The sequence below is a fragment of the Chenopodium quinoa genome, unplaced genomic scaffold (genome assembly GCF_001683475.1).
Source record: "Chenopodium quinoa cultivar QQ74 unplaced genomic scaffold, ASM168347v1, whole genome shotgun sequence".
NCBI lineage: Eukaryota > Viridiplantae > Streptophyta > Magnoliopsida > Caryophyllales > Amaranthaceae > Chenopodium > Chenopodium quinoa.
Window position 1 is genome coordinate 419,179 of NW_018744420.1, and position 22,859 is coordinate 442,037.

General features: G+C 43.0%; 1 protein-coding gene across 2 annotated transcripts; it reads right to left on the reverse strand.

Moving 5' to 3' along the window:
- Positions 1-478: 478 nt before the first annotated feature.
- Positions 479-16,622, reverse strand: LOC110696949 (aspartate--tRNA ligase 1, cytoplasmic-like). Of its 2 annotated transcripts, none has more exons than XM_021874288.1 (3): positions 16,507-16,622; positions 2,033-2,147; positions 479-795 (listed from the first exon to the last, which is right to left on the reverse strand). In XM_021874288.1, the coding sequence occupies exons 1-3, from the start codon at positions 16,559-16,561 to the stop codon at positions 669-671; spliced, it is 297 nt and encodes a 98-aa protein (XP_021729980.1). In that variant the 5' UTR covers positions 16,562-16,622; the 3' UTR covers positions 479-668. The 2 variants fall into 2 exon arrangements, with proteins under 2 accessions (XP_021729980.1, XP_021729981.1); XM_021874289.1 differs by lacking the exon at positions 16,507-16,622 and adding an exon at positions 2,474-3,225.
- Positions 16,623-22,859: the final 6,237 nt, after the last annotated feature.

The window sequence follows — 22,859 nt, forward strand, 5'->3', positions numbered from 1 at the left end:
GGTTACACGTATGAAACTTAATCTCTTTAGGAAATCTCAAAAGATAATTACATAATATATACAAAATATATCCTACTATAACAGAATATCTAGATTATTAATCCTATATTCTATCACTAAATATATTCCTACGATAAATCTATCAATATCTTTTTTCTTTGCTTTCTTAACGGAATTCATATGTCAATATTCTTTAGATTTTATTAATATATAAATAAAGAAAAGATTAAATTTCTGAATTTTTATTTGACGATAAATAAATACTTGCAACGACAATGTTAATGACTTTCATACCCTAACTTAAACTTCATACTGCCTCCATAAACAAGCACTTGTTTAATGAAGGGTGAAAAGATTTTGCTTATGCATTCAAAGATAAATTGGGAATGAAGCCACCTCAGAAAAACAGTATATAAGGGAAATAACCTGCACTTTCATGTTGACAACTGGGAAAAGAAAATTACTTCATACTTCGTAGTATTAAGCATGCAACACAGTCAAATATGTAGTAGAGACTTCATTCAAAAAAAATAACTCGTCATATGTAATTCAGCAAGGATTACATGAGATTTTATATGACCAATTTCTGACCTAATTACTCTAGATTACCTGTTTTCAAGATCTCGATCTTGGAATGTAATCACAATTTTTAAGCCAAGCCAGCAAAATCAAGGTGCAAGCCTTTGAGGATCACAAGGGAACAATGAGGTTTTCCGAATGTTGATCAGGTTGCAGAAGAGCATAACAACACACTCCAAACCCACACCAAAACCTCCATGAGGCCAAGCACCATACCTGAACAGAAAATTTTATTAGTTGTGTGAAATTAATACACTTCCTAGACATGCAAGTGTTAAATATGTATGATGGTTCAGAAAATGCTAATAACAGTGCATTAAGGCAATTGAATAAAAACCAAAGGCAACAACATAACAATATTCCCACCACAGTAGTTGACTCATAATGGTTTTGGAAAGGCTAGGCCACTTGCAGTCTAGGAAGTTTAGGGAAGAAAAATAGCACATGGGAAGTAGAAGATAGCTATGTTATGGCTAATAACAAGGAGATGTTATGTACTGTCCACTTGGCTAAGCAACATTTCAAAGTCCACCTCCATGGTGACTTAACCAGATAATTCAAGTTTTGAAAGCAACAATCTTCTTTCAGTCATATCCCAATAATATAACGCCACCCATCCTTCTAGAAAGCTCCACCAATCGCCTCCAGCCCTTATTCTAGATAGACAAAAGTGAATATCGGGCCTCCACTGTTACCTTTTTGCAATATTAGAAACCATACAAAATTTATTTACAGCCTCCAGAAATACTGAGTGCAGCTTGTACACACTAACATACAACCTTTCAATATAAGAATAAACCTGTCCAGGTCAAATTGTTAATTAAAGATGCCTAGAAAAGAGCCTTGGTAAACCCTTGTTTATACGTCTCAAACACTCCACTCCAAGTTGTCATCAACAGTTTATTAACATGCTCCGCATCATGCACTTTTCATGCCAGGCGACACCTCATAAACCTTATCATTTATCGTTACGCCCATAGAATTCCGACAAATCGCCAATGGTTGTCAATACTGATCTAAAATCTAGGTTCATCACTTCATGAAGCACGTATGCCATCAAATCTTGATGCCATCAACAATTTAACCTAAACTCCACCCAAGTGTCCACAATCCATCACCCTAGGTAAAAGAGCAAGGCAATTTAGGCTCCACTTATTTTAATGGAAAACATTGTCAGACACCGATTTTAAAAAAAAATACAATTGTAAATATTGTTTGCCTTTATTTGTTTGTTTACGAGAATAAAACATTTTCTAGGAAAATACTTCCATCAAAATAAACGAAGCCTTAGCCCCTCCATAGATAATCCAACTACAAAATCTGACATTGATAATTAAATAAATCATAATCTCCCAACAATTCAAGCATCCATAGAATTAGAGTTATAGTCATCAAAAATCAAGCATTTAAATTAAAAGACAAAATCCATATTCAACCAGAAAAACAAACTTACTTGAAGGAGTCGAGATGAGTAGCTATGGTCTTGACATCGATGCCACATGCTTTAGCGCGCTTTGTCAAAAGTTCAGGTTCATGAATACGCTGAGCTCCTGATATTATCTCCTCACCTAAAGTGGAGACAGAAAGTAAGAAGTCAGACCAAGTGAAATAAGAAGCATACGTGAATGAAAAACCACCATTTCAGTTCTAAAGTTAGACATAGTAATCCACCATAGGAGCCCATACTTTGTCAGATAATGACTATAATAGACCATTTCAAGCTCATTTACATAATAAAACTTGAGGTATAAATGTTTTCAAGGATTAACTATATTATTTTTTTGTCAGATAATGACTATAACAGACATGACTTCCAACCACATAGAATAAGTACATAAGGAGTTAATCACGTCTAGAAAGTTATCTTCCATAATCATTCGCCAGTTACAAGCACCTCTATCCATAAGTCGCCAGTACGCCAGCTTATGAGCAAACTCTCAAGACTAGCTTCTTCAACATAAACTAGATCCAAAACAGACAGTAATGAAAAGATATAGGGCAGCACATGGCAGGTGCACGGTCCTCTTCACCCCAAGGCTCAAGCCACTTTAAAACTCCCAAACCCATAAGGCCATACATGAAGCAGGTTCAATTATTCAAGCTCACATTTGAAACTCTAGATACATAATCAGAATTGTACTTTTACTTTGTCAGCTATAATAGGGAAAAAATTAGAATGCACTGATAGTTGCCATGCCTAGAGTTCTATCAATTCAAGCCACTTTCTGCTTTGAGATGAACTATTTAGACAATCCTCAATGGCTTCATTAAGCATAGCTTGATTTGCCAGGTCAGTGACCAAATAGAAAAAATATAAATAGTCAAATGCCAACGGAGCACATGCCTCAAATATTTGCCTGGTCAAAGTTGTACCCATCTTTAGTTGTACCAACTAGCAAACCTCCATACACACATAACCATCACGTATTCCTCTTGGGATGTTTACACAATATCTTCCTATTACTTGAATTATCACCCAATCAATCCATGTGATGTAGACCCCTCCATTAACACTTTCTCTTACACTCTTTCTTCATATTCTATGTCATGAGGGTCCTCTTGTCCACTATGGGCACTATAATCAAATTATTTATCCTTAGTTCCCTACTATCTACCAAATTATCTACCCTGCCCTACTAAATTCATAGATATGAGTGTCCAAACTCCAAACCTAATAGGAAAATAATTTGAGGAGTGAGGACGAAGGAAATATACTTGTTTTCTTTTTACCAAATAGGCCATGAGAAAATTTTGTTTAAATAGTGGAATTAAGAAACGATATGAAGTTGTAATGACCACAAATTAACTCACAAGTACTAATGTTGCACTTCATTTACAGTAAAAGCCCCATTACCTTTTTGTTGACTTTCTTTCTTTTGTATCAAAGCCACGAAACAGGTAAACTGAGTGTTTAGGGTAAAAATACCCTAAGACACGTGGCCCAATAAAGGCATGCCACGTGTCAAGCTTGCAACGGTCAGCAGAGGCCCAATCCCTTTGCGACACGTGTCATTGTACCCTAATTGAGGTACAGTTCTCCCTACTATAAATAGTAAGGGCAGACCTCATTTATGGGGATCGAAACATTTTCCACCAACCAACAAAACACAAATCCCCTTGCAAACGCTCTCAAATCGAGAAGCATTTATTGTCTTATTTTCTCATTTAGAAAGAGACTAACTTAATCTTCGGAGGCGGAACTCCCCAGCCCCAGCCGGAGTATTCCGTTGTTTGTGCAGGTACAGGCGAAGGAAGGAGCATACTAGGAAATTGTAACTCTCCCGTAGGACACATAAAAAACCCCCAAACATTTGGCGCCGTCTGTGGGGAGAGTACTTTCTAGATGACTTCAAAACCGGTACAGCCGGGTAAAAGTGGTCAACCTGCTGGTGAGGTTGAGGTCCACTCGGACCAAGACACAGCCGACAATCATGAGATTGAAACTTACACAGCAGCCGATGGTTCCTTCAGAACCAAGCATACTCGTTCCAAAGACAAGAGGGAACGAGCAGAGCAGCAGGCAAGCCCAAATCATCCCGCCAGGGGACCGCTTGGGTTGACTCCTGCTTCAGAGGGAGCCACCCCAGTCTCCAGAGATGAACTCATGAACATGATGATGAGCTTCAAGGGAGAGATCAAAGGCCTTCTGGACAATACTGCCGGCCCCCGTAAGGGTCAGGCAGAAGAAAGGCGTCTCGGTAAAAAGACTGCCAAAACAGTCAAGGGTAGAGCATCTACCCCGCATCCGAAGTCAAATATGCTGGCTAGGCCCTTTGATTTCTCAAAGATACACACTCCCATAGATGGAGTCAGAAAGCCCGTCCGGCACATTCAGCCGGATGGAACAAAGAAAGTCTATTCTGATGCCCGGACGCTAATTCAAGATAAAAAGACTCAGCAGCGCTCCGAGTCAGCATCAACGTCAACCTTTCGAGACAGCTTCAATGCCACATCAGGGAGGCACTCGAGAACAAACAATGACAGCCGGACGAGCGAGGTTTCCGCTCGATCCGACCCTCATATGATCCAACCTGCATTGCATGGAACACCATACACGCCCTTTGGATCCCCCTATGCACAGGCGGGTCTTTTTAGGGGACAGCATCAGCCGCCCGTCCAGCCTATGGACTGGCAGCTCCGGCTGCTCAACCTTGGGGAACAGCCAACGACGTTTTCCAGGGAAATCACCGAGATGACCCAGCCGGCTAAAATCAAAAACGTGTTGGTAGGCGCCTATGACGGTACCACCAACCTGGAACATCACCTCATGGCATACACCAACCTGATGTATTTGCAGGGTTTGGATGACGCCTCATGGTGCCGGTGCTTCCCGGCAACGTTGAAAGGGATTGCTCTACATTGGTTTGGTAACCTCCCAGCCGGATGCATCAATAATTTCAGGACCTTGGCCTACTGGTTTACATCCAACTTTTCTATAAACATCCCTACCAAGAAAACAAGCCTTGATCTAGGGGCAATCCAGCAGGGAGACAAAGAGGGGCTCCGGTCATATGTCAGGCGGTTTAACCTGATGAGGATCCAAATCCATGGATTGTCTGATGACGTTGCCTATACTGATTTCTTCAAAGGCTTAAAAGACGGATCAACTTTTAAGTTTGACTTGGTTAGGAAGAGGGTCTCCACTCTTCACGAGGCGCTCATGAAGGCGGAGGCCTACATTCAGGCAATGGAATTGTGTGCTGTGAAACTTCCAACGGATTACAAAAGATCCGATAAAAAAGAGAATCGGCCTACCCAGTCGGCCAAAAAGGAAGACAAGAGAAAGGGGGTATGGGCGGCAGACTCATCCGGACAACCTTTCTAAAAAAGGAAGAGGTCGGATCCGTATGTGCCAAAGTACGAGTTCAACAAGGACTGTGCCTCCATTCTCAACGAAGTAAAAGACCGGTTGAATCTTGAAAAACCGGCTCCTATGAAGAGTCCCTTAAGCGCCCGGGATAAGAGCAAATTTTTCCCTTTTCATGAGGAAATTGGCCATGACACTGAGGGTTGCTTTAGCCTCAGGCGGCTCTTTGACCGGCTGGCTGATGAGGGGGCTCTCAAATCATATCTTTCCAAGTCAAAGGGTGCTCCCAAACAAACAAAAGGACCACCCCCAAAGAAGCCGGCTACTCAATCGGATACGGATGAGGAAACCATCCTGACCATAGCCGGTGGATTTGCAGGAGGTGGGCCTACCATCCGGGGCACAAAAGATAACATTCAGAAACTGGTCAACTCAGTGGATGAGGGCCAGTCGTCCGAATATTCATTTCCGGAAGTAAACATCTCCGAAAAAGATAGAGGGGAGGTCAGGCGGCCTCATGATGACCCAATAGTCATCGAGTGCAAAATCGCCAATCAAAGAGTTGGCCGGATCTTGATTGATACCAGGAGCTCATCCGACCTCATCAGCTACCGGTGCTTGGAAAAACTCAAGTATAAGCCCAGTAGCATGCATCCGGCCTCATATCCTCTTGTAGGTTTTGGGGGAGGAGTAGTACATCCGGTGGGCATGATTGATCTACCCATCCGGTTCGGAGAAAAGGGAATGGGCCGGCACATGGTTGTCAAGTTTCTTGTTGTAGGAGAGCTGACTGCCTACAACTTGATTATTGGCCGCCCAACCCTTAACATCTCAAAGGCAGTCATCATCCCATCTCTAATGTTGATTAAGTTTGAAAGGGATGATGGCACAGTCGGTTCCTTGAGTGGGGACCAAAAGATGGCGAGAGAGTGTTACCTCTCGGACATCAAACCAACGCTTGACACAGACGGTCAAGAGAAAGAAATAGTTGAACCTGACGACTGTGATCAAAGCTTACCGGCTGCTAAGCCAGCCGGTAAAAAGAGGAAGGCGGACCAACTGGCGCCTGTAAAAGAAAAACAATAGCAATCACTGTCCGGGGAGAGGCCAGACGTCCTTCGCCCCCAGCCGGCTGGAGAAATAATTGACATTGTCCTTGAAGACAGCCGACCAGACAGAACCGTCAATATTGGAACGGTTGCTTTTGAAAGCTTGGGATCAGATTTGCTCCTTTTGCTGAAGGAGTTCAAAGATGTGTTTTCCTTTGAAGTAGAAGAGATGCCGGGTGTGAGTCCGGATCTTGCTGTTCATAAACTCGCTGTGGATCCTAAAAAGAAGCCGGTCAGGCAAAAGAAAAGAAACCATGGCGAGGAAAGGTCCCAGGCGGCAGCAACCGAGGTCAAGAAACTCTTAGATGCTGGGTTCTTCCGGCAATGTTACTACCGGATTGGGTAGCCAATGTCGTCCTTGTGAAAAAGCCGAATGGAACCTGGCGGATGTGCGTAGATTACACGGACCTGAACAGAGCTTGTCCAAAAGATAGCTACCCACTTCCAAAGATAGATCATTTGGTAGACTCTACAGCCGGCCACGCTCTGATGAGTTTCATGGATGCCTACTCCGGCTTCCATCAGATACCCTTGTGGAAGAAAGACCAAGAGAAGACGGCTTTCGTCACAGATCAAGGGCTATATTGCTACACGGTGATGCCGTTTGGGTTGAAGAATGCGCCTGCTACTTTCCAACGAATGATGAACTCGGTATTTTATGATCAGATTGGAAGGAACGTGGAAGCGTACATTGATGACATGATTGTTAAGTCAAAGCTGTAGGCGGATCATCTAGCCGACCTCCGAGAAACCTTCACCACCCTCAGGCGACATAAAGTCATGTTAAATCCGAAAAAAATGCGTCTTTGGAGTTGAGTCTGGGAAGTTTCTTGGATTTTTTATTGATCAGAGAGGCATAGAGGCCAATCCGGACAAAGTGCAGGCGATGATTGACATGTAGTCGCCTCGTACCGTCAGGGAGGCTCAAAAGCTTACCGGTTGCCTGGCGGCATTGGGGAGATTCCTCAGCCGGTCAGGTGACAAGTGCCTGTATTTCTTTCAAGCAATCAAAAAGAGGTCGAGGTTTGAATGGGGTGAAGAGGCTGAGGCGGCATTTCAAAGGCTGAAGCAACACCTGCATTCTTTGCCAAGATTAGTGAGTCCACTACCCCAGGAGGCTCTCTACATGTACTTGGCCGTCTCAGATCATTCCTTGAGTGATGTCCTCCTAGCTGAGAGAGACGACAACCAGCTCCCGGTCTACTTTATAAGCCACGTCCTCCGGAATGCTGAGCTTTGCTATCCCATGATTGAAAAATTTGGTCTCGCACTATTCAAGGCAGTCAAACGGTTGAAACCATATTTCTTGGCTCATCCGGTGACCGTCTACACCGACCAGCCGCTCAAAAGGCCTATGACCACGTTAGAGTCATCCGGAAGAATAATTAAATGGGCTGTGGAAATTCAAAGCTTAGAAATCACTTTCGAACCTAGGCGGGCAGTGAAGGGTCAGGCGTTTGCCGACTTCATTGTTGAAAGGACAAGGCTGATACAGCCGGATAAAACTGATCAAGTTTGGAAGGTTTATGTAGACGGGAGCTCTACGTTGAATGGTTGTGGGGCAGGCGTAATTTGTCATTCTCCAGAGGGGGACAAATACGAGTATGCTCTACGATTCAAGTTTCAAGCTTCGAATAATGAAGCTGAATACAAGGCCCTGCTAGCCGGTATCCGCATGTGCAAGGCAGCCGGGGCAAGGAAAGTTGACGCCTGCTCAGATTCTCAACTCATCGTAAGCCAGTACAACGGTGACTATGAGGCCACCCATCCGGTGATGATTAAGTATCTTCAGGCGGTCAAAGAGGAGGCTGGGACATTTGATGAATTCAATCTAAGTCAAGTACCCAGATCCGAGAATAATCAGGCGGATGCACTATCCAAACTCGCATCATCCGCCACATGTGATACGCCTAGGTCAGTCTTCTGAGAGGTCATGGAAAAGAAAAGCATTGAACATGACCCCATTGGAGTTCTAGATCGAAGCTCCACTTGGATGGACCCCATCCGAGATTACCTGGTAGACGGCACTCTACCGGGTGTCTCATCAGAGGCGGCTGCTCTTAAACGACGAGCATTAAGCTTCGTAATGCACAAAGGTGAACTTTTCCAGATGGGTTACTTGCAGCCGCTATTCAAGTGTGTGACCCCAGAAAGGGGAAAGGAAATACTGGAAGATCTGCACGCCGGCTTCTGTGCATCGCACATTGGCGGAAAGACCCTAGCCAAAAGAGCCAGGCGGCAAGGATACTTTTGGCCTACCCTTGAGGCGGATGCATTAGATATGGTTAAAAGATGTGACAAGTGCCAGCGGTTCGGCCGGCTGATCAGGCAGCCGGCAACTGATTTAACAGCTATTCACAGCCCAATTCCCTTTGCAAAATGGGGTATGGACATTTTGGGGCCATACACTCCTGCCCCAGGCGGCAAAAGATACATCTTGGTGGCTGTTGATTACTTCACCAAGTGGGTTGAGGCCGAGGCGGTAAAGGGCATCAAAACTAAGGATGTCATCTCCTTTATCTGGAGAAATGTCATCACCCGGTTCGGTGTACCAATGTCAATGGTCTTTGACAATGGCCCCCAGTTCGAAACACCTGTCCTAAAGACTTGGTTGCAAGATCAAGGGATTTCCCATTACTTTGCATCCGTTGGCCGACCGCAAGAAAACGGTCAATTTGAAGCTTTTAACAAGCTCATCTCAGGCGGCATAAAGAAAAAGATTGAAAAGGCAGGCGGTCTTTGGGCAGAGGAGTTGACTCACGTTCTTTGGTCCATCAGAACTACTGAGAAGGGGTCAACCGGTGAAACTCCATTTCTTATGGCATACGCCACAGATGCGGTGCTTCCCATTGAATTGTATGAGCCAACACTTCAAATCATGTTATATGATGAAGAGGCAAATTGGGAAGCCATGCGCCTGGCTCTGGATACTCTTCCAGAAAGAAGGGGCAACGCCGCCTTGCGTCATGAAATCTACCGTCTGCGTATGACGAGGGCCTACAACAAAAGGGTGCGTAAACGCCCCCTCAAAGTTGGATATTTTGTATTACGGAAGCTTGAGGCAACTGGTAGGGCACACGAACAAGGGAAACTGACCCCAAACTAGGAAGGACCCTATCGGATTTTTGAAGAAGTTAGAAACGACACATACCGCCTGGAAACCCCAGACGGAATGCGGCTGCCTCGTACCTGGAATGTAGACAACTTGAAAAAGTACTACTTCTAAGGATTTTGTAATTTTTGTAAATAGTATTGAAATGTGAAAGCATATAATTTCCATTTCAAACAGTTGTATTTGCACCTGTCTAGTGCAAGATCACAGACGGAAGAACACTTGTTAAAAACCACTGCTCCAAAAAGAGCAGTCATCCGGCGACACCCATCCGGGTGAAATCGTTGAAGAGAACAGCTCCCTTCCGGGTGGTACATTGTTCTAGCGATCCAATAACTCAAACGACATTTTCTTAAAAGAGACTTGCAGCCGTTCGAAATGATCCATCGTATCTAGGTTTCACCCGGCAAGGACCCAAAAGAGATCCATCCGGCAAAAAAAAAACTCCTAGTAAGTTACGTCAACCGGGCATTATCTAAAAACAAGCCATCCGACGTTTTATTGTACCAGCCGGGGGAAGGTTAGATCAGTCACTGATCACCCATCCGGCTGCCATGAAACGGCTGCCTGTTTACCGTTGGAGTAAACAGTTGGCCATTTCAGGGACATTTTATTGTACCAGCCGGGGCAGGAGTGGATCAGTCAATGATCACCCATCCGGCTGCCATGAAACGGCAGCCTATTTACCGTTGGAGTAAACAGTTGGCCATTTCAGGGACATTTTATTGTACCAGCCGGGGCAGGAGTGGATCAGTCAATGATCACCCATCCGGCTGCCATGAAACGGCTGCCTGTTTACCGTTGGAGTAAACAGTTGACCATTTCAGGGGCATTTTATTGTACCAGCCGGGGCAGGAGTGGATCATTCAATGAGCACCCATCCGGCTGTCATGAAACGGCTGCCTGTTTACCGTTGGAGTAAACAGTTGGCCATTTCAGGGACATTTTATTGTACCAGCCGGGGCAGGAGTGGATCATTCAATGATCACCCATCCGGCTGTCATGAAACGGCTGCCTGTCTACCGTTGGAGTAAACAGTTGGCCATTTCAGGGGCATAATATGGTATCGTTACTTCATCCGGCATATATAGAACGGCTGATCATGTAAACCGGATGAGTAAAAAAAAAAAAAAAAAAAAAAAAAAGCATTCAAACGCAAATAGTAGAAATAGCAAAACCGACTGCGTTGGTTAAATAGATTATATATTTATAAATAAAAATGTTAACCGGACCCCCGTCCGGGAAAGATACATCGAAAATACTCGGCACGCAGGCCGGTAAAATAAGTTGTAATAAAAAGGAGAAAAGTGCATTACTGTTCCGGTTGTTGTTGCTGCTGCTCCGGCACCTGCTCCTGAGCCGGCGTTTGAATCTGCGCCGCCTGCTCACCCTCTTGTTCCTCAACCAGACCTGCCCATTCCTCGAAGGAAGCAGGCGGGTCCAGTCCAAGGACCTTGGCATCATATACCTCCGAGGCATACTTGTACCTGAGGTCGAAGAACTCATAGTCATAGTCCGGGTGTATGAGCCCCCAGGCGATCTTCATGCGCTCCTCATTGTCAGTCTCGTTCTCAGCAATCAGGCGGCCTTGTTCTTTTTTAAGCTCTTCTTTATGAGCCGCCTGAGTAGAAGCAAGTTCATTCTTGAGCCGGCTGACATCCGCGCGAAGGTCGGCGTTTTCCTTGTCAACTCCTTCTAAAGCCTTGAGATCGGCTTGAAGGTTGTTGACCTGCAGAGCTAGCCCATCCACCCTCGCCTTTTCCGCCTCAGCAGCCTCTATAGTTTGCTTCAGCACTTCCTCCTGTTCCAACTCTCGTCGTTTAGTTTCCAGATCATATCTAATGGCATTGTATTGGGAAACATCAATGAGCTCAGATGCCCGTCTCTGGGCATCCCTTACCTCCTCTTGCTTCTTGCGCAAGGGGACCTGAAGCCCGTCAACTCTCAGCATCACCTGTGATATCAGCCGGTAGAGGAATGTTAGAATCTATCTCCAAACAACTGAAACGGTAAACAAAGAAATTACAAGAAAGTAATGCATCCGGTAAAACTTACTTCAGCCAGGAGAGATGTGATCCGGTCAATGTTGACTGTATGCACAGCCGGCACAGCCTCTTTCTCGGTCCGGGTAAGGGTCAGGATCATCCGCTTGGCATATTGCTGATAGTTAGGCCGGCTGGAGGTAGCATCTGCAATTAGAGATTTATCTGTTAGGTGCTGAGCATACGCCACGCCAATATTCTGACGGCTGCCAGAAGAGTCCCCGGATTGGCATCCTTGGGTCTTTACTCGCATAGGCCCAAGCAGCCAGGGGGGATCAAAGGCAAAAGTCATACCTTTGTCGGACTGTGGGGTAGAGTCACCCCCAGCCGCGTTGGAGCCAGTACCCGTTCGAGTCTGGCCAGCCGGAGTTGCCGGCTCCTTCACACTCTCATCCACCACTTCAATGGTGGGAGCAATACCACTAAGGCTTTTGCCTCCAGTGGTGGGCCTGCCTCCTGCAGGCGGTTTGGGGATAGTCTTATCCGGCGGGGGGACCGGCAATTTTAGTACCTTAGCAGCCGGCAGCGGTATGTCCCCCGCCGGTCTTTTGACCATCTTTGACAGAGAGCGAGGAACACCCTTGTTCCCAGCCTGCAAATATACAAAACCAACCGGTTAATATCAACACAGTATACAGATACTACAACTGGTGAAAAGGAGAGAATAAATGTTACCCCGCCATCTTTAGCCGCCAGCTGCGACTTCTTCTTCTCAATTTGCTCCTTCCGGAGCAGAGCGGCTGAGGTAGCCGGTGTCTTTTCTGTTGGTAACCTCTCCATCGCAGCTTCTGCAAATACAAAGTGGTTAATATTTTGTACAACATACCAATATCAGGCGGCTAGGGCCGGTGATAAGTAAAAACCTACTCTTAGTAAACATGGTGCTAAGATTGCAGGCGGAGAGAAATGCCTCATCCTTGAACCAGTCCGGGTGGGGCACCCAGAACTGAGGAACTACTATCTCACTCCCATCATCCAGGCGGGAGGTTGTCTTTTTGAAGAGGCCCTTCTGCATGATTTTATCCCATGCCTCGCTGGGCACTCTAGGCAGGGCACACTTCCTACCAAGCAAAGCCGGGTGCTTATTGTATCTACGCAACCGGTGGTTGAGTTGAAGAGATGGAGAAGAGACGACATAAAACTTGCTCTTCCAGCTGCTCCATTTGGACGGTTTGTCCAATGTCATCATATATTCCGGGTGCATGGTCAGAGTATACCATGCGTTCCACCCACCCGGCGCCCTGCTGAGATAATGCATGTGTGCAAAGGCTTCCCAGCTTGGTTTGACATCCTGCATCTCGCAGGCGGCAATGTATCCAAGTATGTTGACCCATGAGTTAGGGGTCAATTGCCATACGCCCAAATCGTACCCCCTTAATATGGCTTTGATGCAGTGGTGAAGGGGGAAACGGAGGCCGGCTGTGAATGCCGCCTCATAGCAGCCGAAATAGTTGTCGGCATTGTCTACATCATCGGTCCATACGACGCTAGCCTCAACAGGCGGGACAACCACTTCCCAGCCTTCCCCTACCAGTTTCTTCTCCAAGAAAGCAGGGAGTGTAGCGTTTAGAGTAACCACATCTCTGGCAGACATGGTCATGTCGGTAGGGTCGCCAGCAGCCGGCCACTTATAAGCATCTTGGTCTACAGGGTCAGCCGTCTCAGGAGACTCTTCATCAGGGCCAGACTCCTCATTACCGGCTGACCCCTCTCCGGATCCCTCTACAGATCCATCGCCGGCTTCCTCTCCGGATCCCTCTACGGATCCATCGCCGGCTTCCTCTTCGGATCCGTCGCCGGCTTGGTCTCCGGATTCCTCACCGTTGGAACCAGAGCTATCCAAGATACTGTCACCCGGGGTGCTAGGTGTACTTGGAGAACTTTGTGGAACTTCCTCATTAGGACCCACCTCAGCCGATTCCTCGGCTTGTTCTTGATTTATAGGGACAGCCGGGTCAGCGGCTGCATCATCGGACTGGTAGTCAGGGTCGATTGCCGTCACTCTGATCCGAGCCATTCTGTCCTGCACATGAACAGAGACGGTCGGATTCGATGTAGGTGAAGGTTGTTCCAAGCACCCCCAGACGGCAATCCCAGTCCTAGACTCAGCCGTTCCTGGTGACCGGCTGACCACAGTCTTAGGCTGTGCCGTGTGTGCATTGGTGAAGTCCATATCCTAATGTTATGCAACCGGAAATAAAAGAAAGTGACAAGTATGGAATGCAGGCGGTACCTTTGAAAATTAAGATTTGATTAAGATGATGGCTTGAAACCTCCACAGGCGGAAATCTCCGAATGTGTTTGAAGCTGAAATGAAGAAAAATGGATCAGATATATTAAATGCTCATTCAAAAGACCCCCATACGGTTAGATGCCGGATGGGGTCTATTTGTATGTTTGAGAAAAATCTAAAGGCTGCTCAAACCACCCCCATACGGTAATTACCGGATGGGGGCCATTTGAATGAAGTTTGAGAAAAAGCTAAAAGCTGCTCAAACAACCCCCATACAGTAAAATGCCGGATAGGGGCAATTTGAAAGTTTGAGAAAAATCTGGAGGTTGCTCAAACGACCCCCATACGGTTAAATACCGGATGAGGAATATTTGGATGTTTGAGAAAAAGCTGAGGGCTGCTCAAACAACCCCCATACGGTGAAATACCGGATGAGGGCTATTTAAAAGTTTGAGAAAAAGCCAAGGCTGCTCAAACCACCCCCATGCGGTTATATACCGGATGGGGGTTATTTGAATGTTGTTTTGAGAAAAAGCCAAGGCTGCTCAAACCACCCCCATGCGGTTATATACCGGATGGGGGTTATTTGAATTGTGTTTGAGAAAAAGCCAAGGCTGCTCAAACCACCTCCATGCGGTATATACCGGATGGGGGATATTTGAATGTTGTTTGAAAAGCCAAGGCTGCTCAAACCACCCCCATGCGGTTATATACCGGATGGGGGTTATTTGATTGGTGTTTGAGAAAAAGCCAAGGTTGCTCAAACCACCCCCATGCGATTATATACCGGATGGGGGTTATTTGATTGGTGTTTGAGAAAAAGCCAAGGCTGCTCAAACCACCCCCATGCGGTATATACCGGATGGGGGTTATTTGATTGGTGTTTGAGAAAAAAGCCAAGGCTGCTCAAACCATCCCCATGCGGTATATACCGGATGGGTGTTATTTGATTGATGTTTGAGAAAGCCAAAGCTGCTCAACCCACCCCCATGCGGTAAAATGCCGGATGAGGGTGCATTGAGCGCATCTTAAAAAATTTTGAAAAATCCAGACCGGTTGGGGGTTTTTGAAATCATTTCTTGATGAACTCAGAAGTACCCCAGGCGGTGTTAAAGGATAAAATTTATTGAAGGTTCAAACACCCCCCAGACGTCGATAATCCGGATGGGGGTGTTTAGAATGCATAGTGTTTAAAAGTTGAAAACCCCTCAGATGGGGCTATGCCGGCTGAGGGAGAATATTCAAGAAATGGGATATGGGCTAAAGGCCCCCCAGGCGGCATGAAACCCGGATGGGTTGAAATGTTTGAAATTGTCAAAAGCTAAAGTAAAGAAGAAAAAGGGCAGCAGGTACCTTAGATATTGAAGAAAGGGCACCCAGCCGGTCGCCGGATGTGCTTAATTTGAAAGTGCCGGATGCAGGAAAGCTAAGGAAATAATGCAGCCGGTAGCAGAGCGCTCTTAGAAATTTTTTGAAAGAAATGCAAAGTGAGGAGGAGAGAGAGCATGTCTTGTATTTATAGAAAAGAGCAGAAGGCGAAACGATGCCTTCTGCCCTAAAAACTTGAAATTTGAAAAAAAGGAGGGAAGGAGACGAACCGTCTCCTCCCATGCGTATGCCACTTGTCACAGGTGACACGTGGACATTCCACGCCACACCTGTGAGGGGCAGATGTTTAGGGTAAAAATATTCTAAGACACGTGGCCCAATAAAGGCCTTCCACGTGTCAAGCTTGCAACGGTCAGCAGAGGCCCAATCCCTTTGAGACACGTGTCATTGTACCCTAATTGAGGTACAGTTCTCCCTACTATAAATAGTAAGGGCAGACCTGATTTATGGGGATCGAAACATTTTCCACCAACCAACAAAACACAAATCCCCTTGCAAACGCTCTCAAATCGAGAAGCATTTATTGTCTTATTTCCTCATTTAGAAAGAGACTAACTTAATCTTCAGAGGCGGAACACCCCAGCCCCAGCCGGAGTATTCCGTTGTTTGTGCAGGTACAGGCGAAGGAAGGAGCATACTAGGAAATTGTAACTCTCCCGTAGGACACATAAAAAACCCCCAAACACTGAGGACTCCGATGCTCTTTACACCCAGAAAGATGCACCAAATCAGGAATTATTTGCTCCTAAGTCCTAACAGCCAATTTTTCAAATATAGAGCTAGAACTAAGTCCCAATAAAGAGGGCAGGATCCAAAAGGTTTCCCCTTCAGGTTACCTGTTTCACTTTACTTTATGCACCCAAATTATAGTACTCAATAAGTCAATGTTGAACTGAGACCAACCCCTTGCCATCCCTCAAATACAGTGCTTACCCAAGGGGATAATGCTAAGAAGTTCACTATCTCACGCAGTCATTGAAACCCACTCTTGATACCAACTTCAATGAAGTTAATATATTTAGAGTAAAATTCAAAGGCAATACGTTAACTCAAGAAATCTACCTATCATACATCACACAAAATACAGAACCGGAAACAACTACCTAGCAAAAACAGGGCATTGTTTTCACTTGCAGGAATTCTCTAATCGCTAGAGGAAAAAATTTACTTCACTTCAAGGTAAAAGAGTAATAAAAATTCTAATTATAAGCTTCGTAGCAAAAAATCTAACTCACCCCGTATAAAGACATCAAATGAATTGCTATATGACGGGTCATCATAGCAGGGCATGGTATAGAAAGGCCTAATAGCCGATGGATATCGGTGGAGAATGTAAAACTCAGTGTCATATCTGCAAATCAAATAAGATCGGTCAGTATCCAGCTAAATATATTTTAATTTAGAAAATGAGAATATTATACATGCCCAGGAGTTCTAGATCAGGTTACATTCCGTTTGACCCTGAAATTGAACGTTCTTTTCATAGACAGAAGAACCTTTTTAGACAGGTACGAGCTACTTCCGAGGGTACTATACCTTTGGAACCACCATCTGATTCTAGTGACACAGAAGTCTATTCAGAACTAGAATCAGAGATGACAGCTCAACCACCTCGCAAGCTCAGCGATTATTCGTAGCCGTCCCTGGCAGATTTTCCACATCTTTCTCCTACACCCGAGCTCGAGGGAGTACAGTTCGAGATTAAACCCCAATTTATCACCATGATCGAGAGGAAGCAATTTAGCGGAGCTAAGGGTGAAGATCCAAATCTTCACATCTTGGATTTTTGCCAATATTGCAATACCATTAGGCAAGCTGGGGTTACGCAGGACCAAATCAGGGAGATTCTTTTTCCTTTTTCTTTATGTGGTAAAGCTAAATTATGATACAATGGTTTGAATAGAACTGCACTTGGTATTACTAACTGGGATACTCTTGCTTTGAATTTCTATAATAAATATTACCCTGCAGAGAGGACAGCTTTACTAAGGAGTTCAATCCAATATTTTGCCCAAGAAGCCGATGAAAGTCTATATGAAGCTTGGGAAAGGTTCAAGGATTTGCAGAGAGAATGCCCTCATCATGGGCTAGCACAGTGGCAGATAATCCAAGCCTTCTACAACGGGATTGGATATAATTCAAGAATAATTTTGGACTCTGTAGCTAACGGAAGATTTATGAATTTAGATGTAAATATAGCGAGTAATGTTGTTGAGGAGATGGCTATTCATAACTCCCAATATGGGAATCCAAGAGGATTTGCAAATAAGGGAAAGCACCAAGTTGATTCTATATCCTTTTTGCAAGCACAATTGACTGCTATTAGCCAGAAACTAGACAATATTAATAGTTCTAATTCATCTTCCGTTGCTAACATTTCTGCTATTGGTACTAACTCTGCAATTAACTGTGAAAATTGTGGTCTTGTAGGTCATTGGGCTCAGGAATGTACTAGTTCGCTTGAGAAAATTAATGTTTTTCAGGCTTATAAGCAAACTAGTCCATACTCTAACACCTACAATGCAGGGTTGAAAAATAACCAAAATATGTCGTACAACACGAATGTGCCTAACCCCCCACCACAAGTACAACAACCGCAGCAGAGGTACTACCAACCTCCGCATCAGAGACCACAACAGGCTGTTACTCCTCATTCTGATTCTGGCTTATCAGAAATCAGAATGATGTTAGTTGATATGCAGAAACAGATGAAGAGTAGGGATACACAAATTGATTCGATTTTAGCTCATAATAAAATCATAGATAATCAAATTGTGCAACTTTCTGCTACTCTACAAAATCGCCAGCAGGGAGCCCTACCATCGCAGCCAGTACAACCTACAGATCACGTGAATGCAATTACCCTAAGAAGTGGTTCAAAATACGATGGGCCTTCTATGCCCAAAGATGATGAACCTATCATTACAAATATTGCCAATCTTGATTCTGTTGTACCAAATATTGTTGTTACTAATCCTACAGGGCTCCAGAGTAAAACTAACATTTCTGATGATTCATTGCAGGGTATAACTCCAAAGAAGGATAAGAATCAAGACAAGAGTGGAGATGTGCAGAAACCAGTTATCAAACTACCATTTCCAAATAGACATCTCAAGAACAAGTTAGATAAGCAGTTTGGTAAGTTTCTAGAAGTTGTCAAGAATTTGCAGGTAACGGTTCCTTTCACAAATTTAATTACTCAAGTTCCTGCATATTCTAAATTTAGAAAGAAATCTTGACCAGAAAAAGATCTATTAGTGAGGTAGAGAGAGTTGCTTTTACTGAAGGATGTAGTGCTATATTACAGAATAAATCTCCACCTAAATTAAAAGATCCGGGTAGTTTTTCTATTCCTTGTCACATTGGTAATCTGATGATTGATAAAGCTTTATGTGATTTGGGTGCTAGTGTAAGTGTCATGCCACTATCTGTGAGCTCTAAATTAAATATGGGTAAATTAAAAGCTACCAATATTACTCTGCAAATAGCTGATCGTTCTGTTAAATACCCCTTAGGTGTCTTAGAGGATGTTCCTGTTAGAGTAGGTAAATTTTATATACCTGTTGATTTTGTTGTTCTTGACATGGAGGAAGATTTGCAAATTCCGATTATTTTGGGTAGACCATTCCTTCATACTGCAGGGGCAATAATAGATGTGAAGAGTGGTAAACTTACATTATGCGTAGGGGATGAAAATATTATTTTTAATCTACATAATGCCCCTAAAAGCCCCATGTTGGAAGAAAAGTGCTATAGTATTGATGTGGTTATGTATATAACTTTTCTAATAAGCCCCAAGCTCTCGTTAGAGATCCCTTGGAGCCGATATCTTGTGTTGCATCTTCCGCAGGAAAAACTACTTCATGGAAAGATGAAGTGGATGCTATAGAAAGAGCTTTAAATTGTGCAGGGCTTGGGTTTGAAGATGAACAAGTGGAGAAAAATGAGCCAGTTACGAAAATTGAGCCTATAGTGAAAGTTCCACCTGATCGGGTAACATTTGCTCAATCAAGGAAAATCACGAAGAAATCCAAGGCCAAAGAGAAATCTCGAGCAGCTAATAGCAAGAAACCACATATCTTATATCAAGAAGCGGCTACGATTGGTACAGTTGAATTACTTCACCTAGTCGATTCCATCCCACCTTGATCGACATATGTGGTAGGGAAGTCGTGCGGGACCTAGATAAACCAGCGCTTTGCGGGAGGCAACCCGTATTTTCTTGCTTTTTAGAATATTTTTTCCCTTTTTTTATTTTTTTTTAGCGAGGACGAGAGAGGGAACTAATGTGTTTTAGAGTGTTTTTACGCAGGTCGGAGAAAAAGAGTTAGTCAAAATTTGAAGAAGAAAAGAAAAAAAATACTTATGGAATTATTTGGCCTCGCGCTCGACCGGGCGAGAGCTCGCCTGACCGGGCGCGAGAGAACACCATAAACGTCAAAAATTCGTCCGACCAGGCGCGAGAAAGGGCGAATTAAAGTCTCCAGATCGCCCGATCGGGCAACAGCTCGCCCGACCGGGCGCGAGCCTAAACTCATTTGAAACTTAGATCGCCCGGCTGGGGCGCCCATATTCCGGATCATTTTCATCTTTTTTTTTTCTTTCCTTCTTCTTCTTCGTTTTTTCTTGCTCTTCCACCATTTCTCCGTAACTTTCTCTCTCTACCTTCGAATTTTCTTTGCCTTCTCTCTAGAATTACTCCTTCAATCCTCATCCAAAAATCAAAATCTTTACACTATTTTACTCCTCTCAGCACCCTCTACAAATCTACACTAATTTTTTTCATTTTCAAAGGGGTTAATAATTCAAGATGTTCAAAAGGTCAAGAAGCCAAAGGGGTTCAGGCTCAAATGTTTAGCTGCGCTGGGTTAATTCCCGAGTCAATGAGGACATTGTCTGATTTTGGCTTAGGGGGAGATTTTTGGATTGAGGTATCTTCTTTTTCTCTTTCTTTTTGTTTTTGATATGTATAGTTTGGTTTTATTGCTTTCTAGGTTAGATTTTACTGCTTTGAAAAAATTAAAAAAATTCAAAAATACGTTCCAATGAATGATAAATCATGCTTCCCTGTGCCCCATACATGAAAATTGTGATTCTTGGTATATGATGATGAGTATTGTGGATAGGTTAGCCACGATTTGATGTTTGATTGCTTTGATGTATTAACAATAGTCAATTTTGCCAAACTGCTTGTGAATATAGTGCTTGACTAGTTGATTTGGTTAGGAATGTGTGTTAGTTCCTGGTATGTCAATGAAGTTGAGTATTGGTTTATAACTTTGAGTAATGTTTGTATGACTCATTATTATGCACATTGAGGAGGACGAAGGCATTTGTTCTTTTAGGTGGCCTTTAGAGATTTTAGATACATTTGTTCCCTTCTTCCTACCCATGTTGTTGCTTGTGCCCTTTTATTGTTTATTTAGCCACATTACAAGCCTATTTTTGCCCCATTGGTTACTAGTCCCAAGCTTAGCTTGGGGGAGCTATTAGTGAGTGAGGTGAGGGAGTTTGTAGTGTGCACATCATTTGCACAGTTGGGTGGGTTTTGAGAAGTTGTATAGTTGTTCTTATTTTTATGGATTGGAATAAATATTGAAAAGAGTGTGTTCAAAAGTGAAAAAATTCCAAGTGAGATAGAAAAGAAAAAAAAGAGCAAAAGAAAAAAATTGTTTGATGTTCAAATGTTCTAATGAAGGTTTCTTGAAAAAGAAAGAAAAAAATCAAAAGAAAAAAAAAAGAATTCAAAGTTTGTTATCACTCAAGGTTATGATGCTATATATATATGTATATATATATGTATATATGTATATATATATGTATATATATATATATATATGTATGTATATATATATATATATATATGTATATATATATATATATATATATATATATATATATGTATGTATATATATATATATGTATATATATATATATATATATATATATATATATATATATGTATGTATATATATATATATGTATGTATATATATATATATGTATGTATATATATGTATATATGTATGTATATATATATATATATATGTATGTATATATATATATATATATATATATATGTATATATATATATATGTATATATATATATATATATATATGTATATATATATATATATATGTATATATATATACATATATATGTATATATATACATATATATGTATATATATACATATATATGTATATATATATATGAGTGAGATTGTAAGTATATTGGAATGAGAAATAAGAGTTGGATGTTTGGTGAATTTTTGGTGGAGTTGAGTTGTGCTTGAGATGATTGGTCATTATTTAATTTTGACCTTGGTTTTATTTATTAGGATTTTGGCTCCCTTAAGCATGGCTTTACCCTCACATTTTCCCAAATTTATCCTACCTTTTACCCTAACCTTACATTACAAGCTTTGAGGACCTTCCGACCTTTGTGCATAGAGTTGTGTGAATGTGAAATTAGTTGTTTATCAATGCAAAGAATGATTTGACATATTTCGAGTCGACTAGTAGGTTGAGTGCATGTTTTTTAAACACACGAGTGCGTGAGTTGGGAGGGCATTGTTCACATTAAAGGGGTTGGATGGAGAGCGATCGAGTACTCTTTTACTCGCCACATAAATGAGAGTTGAGTGTGTGAGCACTAGTCTTGAATTCTATATGCCCTTGTGGTTTGCTCTATTTGACAATTGTTAGGAAGGATGAGTAGTTAGATGAATTTGATTGGTTAATTTTGATGCATATTTGTTGGATTTACCCTGAATCGGTTATGTTTGGTTTTGATTGATTTTTGGGGTGAAGTATGTTTTATTCATTCATTGATGAGCTCTTTGCTTTGGGACAAGCAAAGGTTTGACTTGGGGGAGTTTGATATGTTCATTTTATGTAGTATTTTGTCCACGTCCCGTGGTAATAGTTAGGAGTATTTTTGGGTCTTTAGAGCCACTTTTATTACTAATAGGCGTTTTCTAGTGTTTTCGTAGTTGTGGCATTATTTTATAGGAAATTGCAGAATTGGAGCATTTCCCCGTACTTAGTTTAGCCACCGCGAGCATTGGAGCGGGAACGCATTGCTATGATCGTATTCCGAAGCCCAAGACCGTATTTGAGAAGTCAATCCGGTGATTAAGGGCTCGGTGAAGAGAAGAGGAGCTCGGGCATTGGATCTGTTAAGGAATGTATATTGGGCCAAGAAGTGCAAGCCTTAAGAATGTGAAGAAGAGTCCTCGCCTGAGCACTCGCCCGACCGGGCAGGGCTTCGCCCTAAGGCGCGCCCGGCCGGGCGAGGGAGAAGACTAAAGGGCGAAGCTTCGCCCGGATGCGTGCCCGACCGGGCGCGAGCAAGCATCAGTGAAGAAAAAGGCGCGCCCGACCGGGCATGCGTTATTTTAGATATTTCTAATTTCTTTTATCTTTATTTTATTTTAGGATTATTTGTTAGTATAAATACGTTTTTAGCTTATTTTGCGTATGACGCTTTTCATTATCTACAATTCCGTTTTCTTAATTCCAGATTTAGTTTTTAAGCTTGTTCTTGATACTTTTATTCTCTCTACACTCCTTGATTTATGCAATT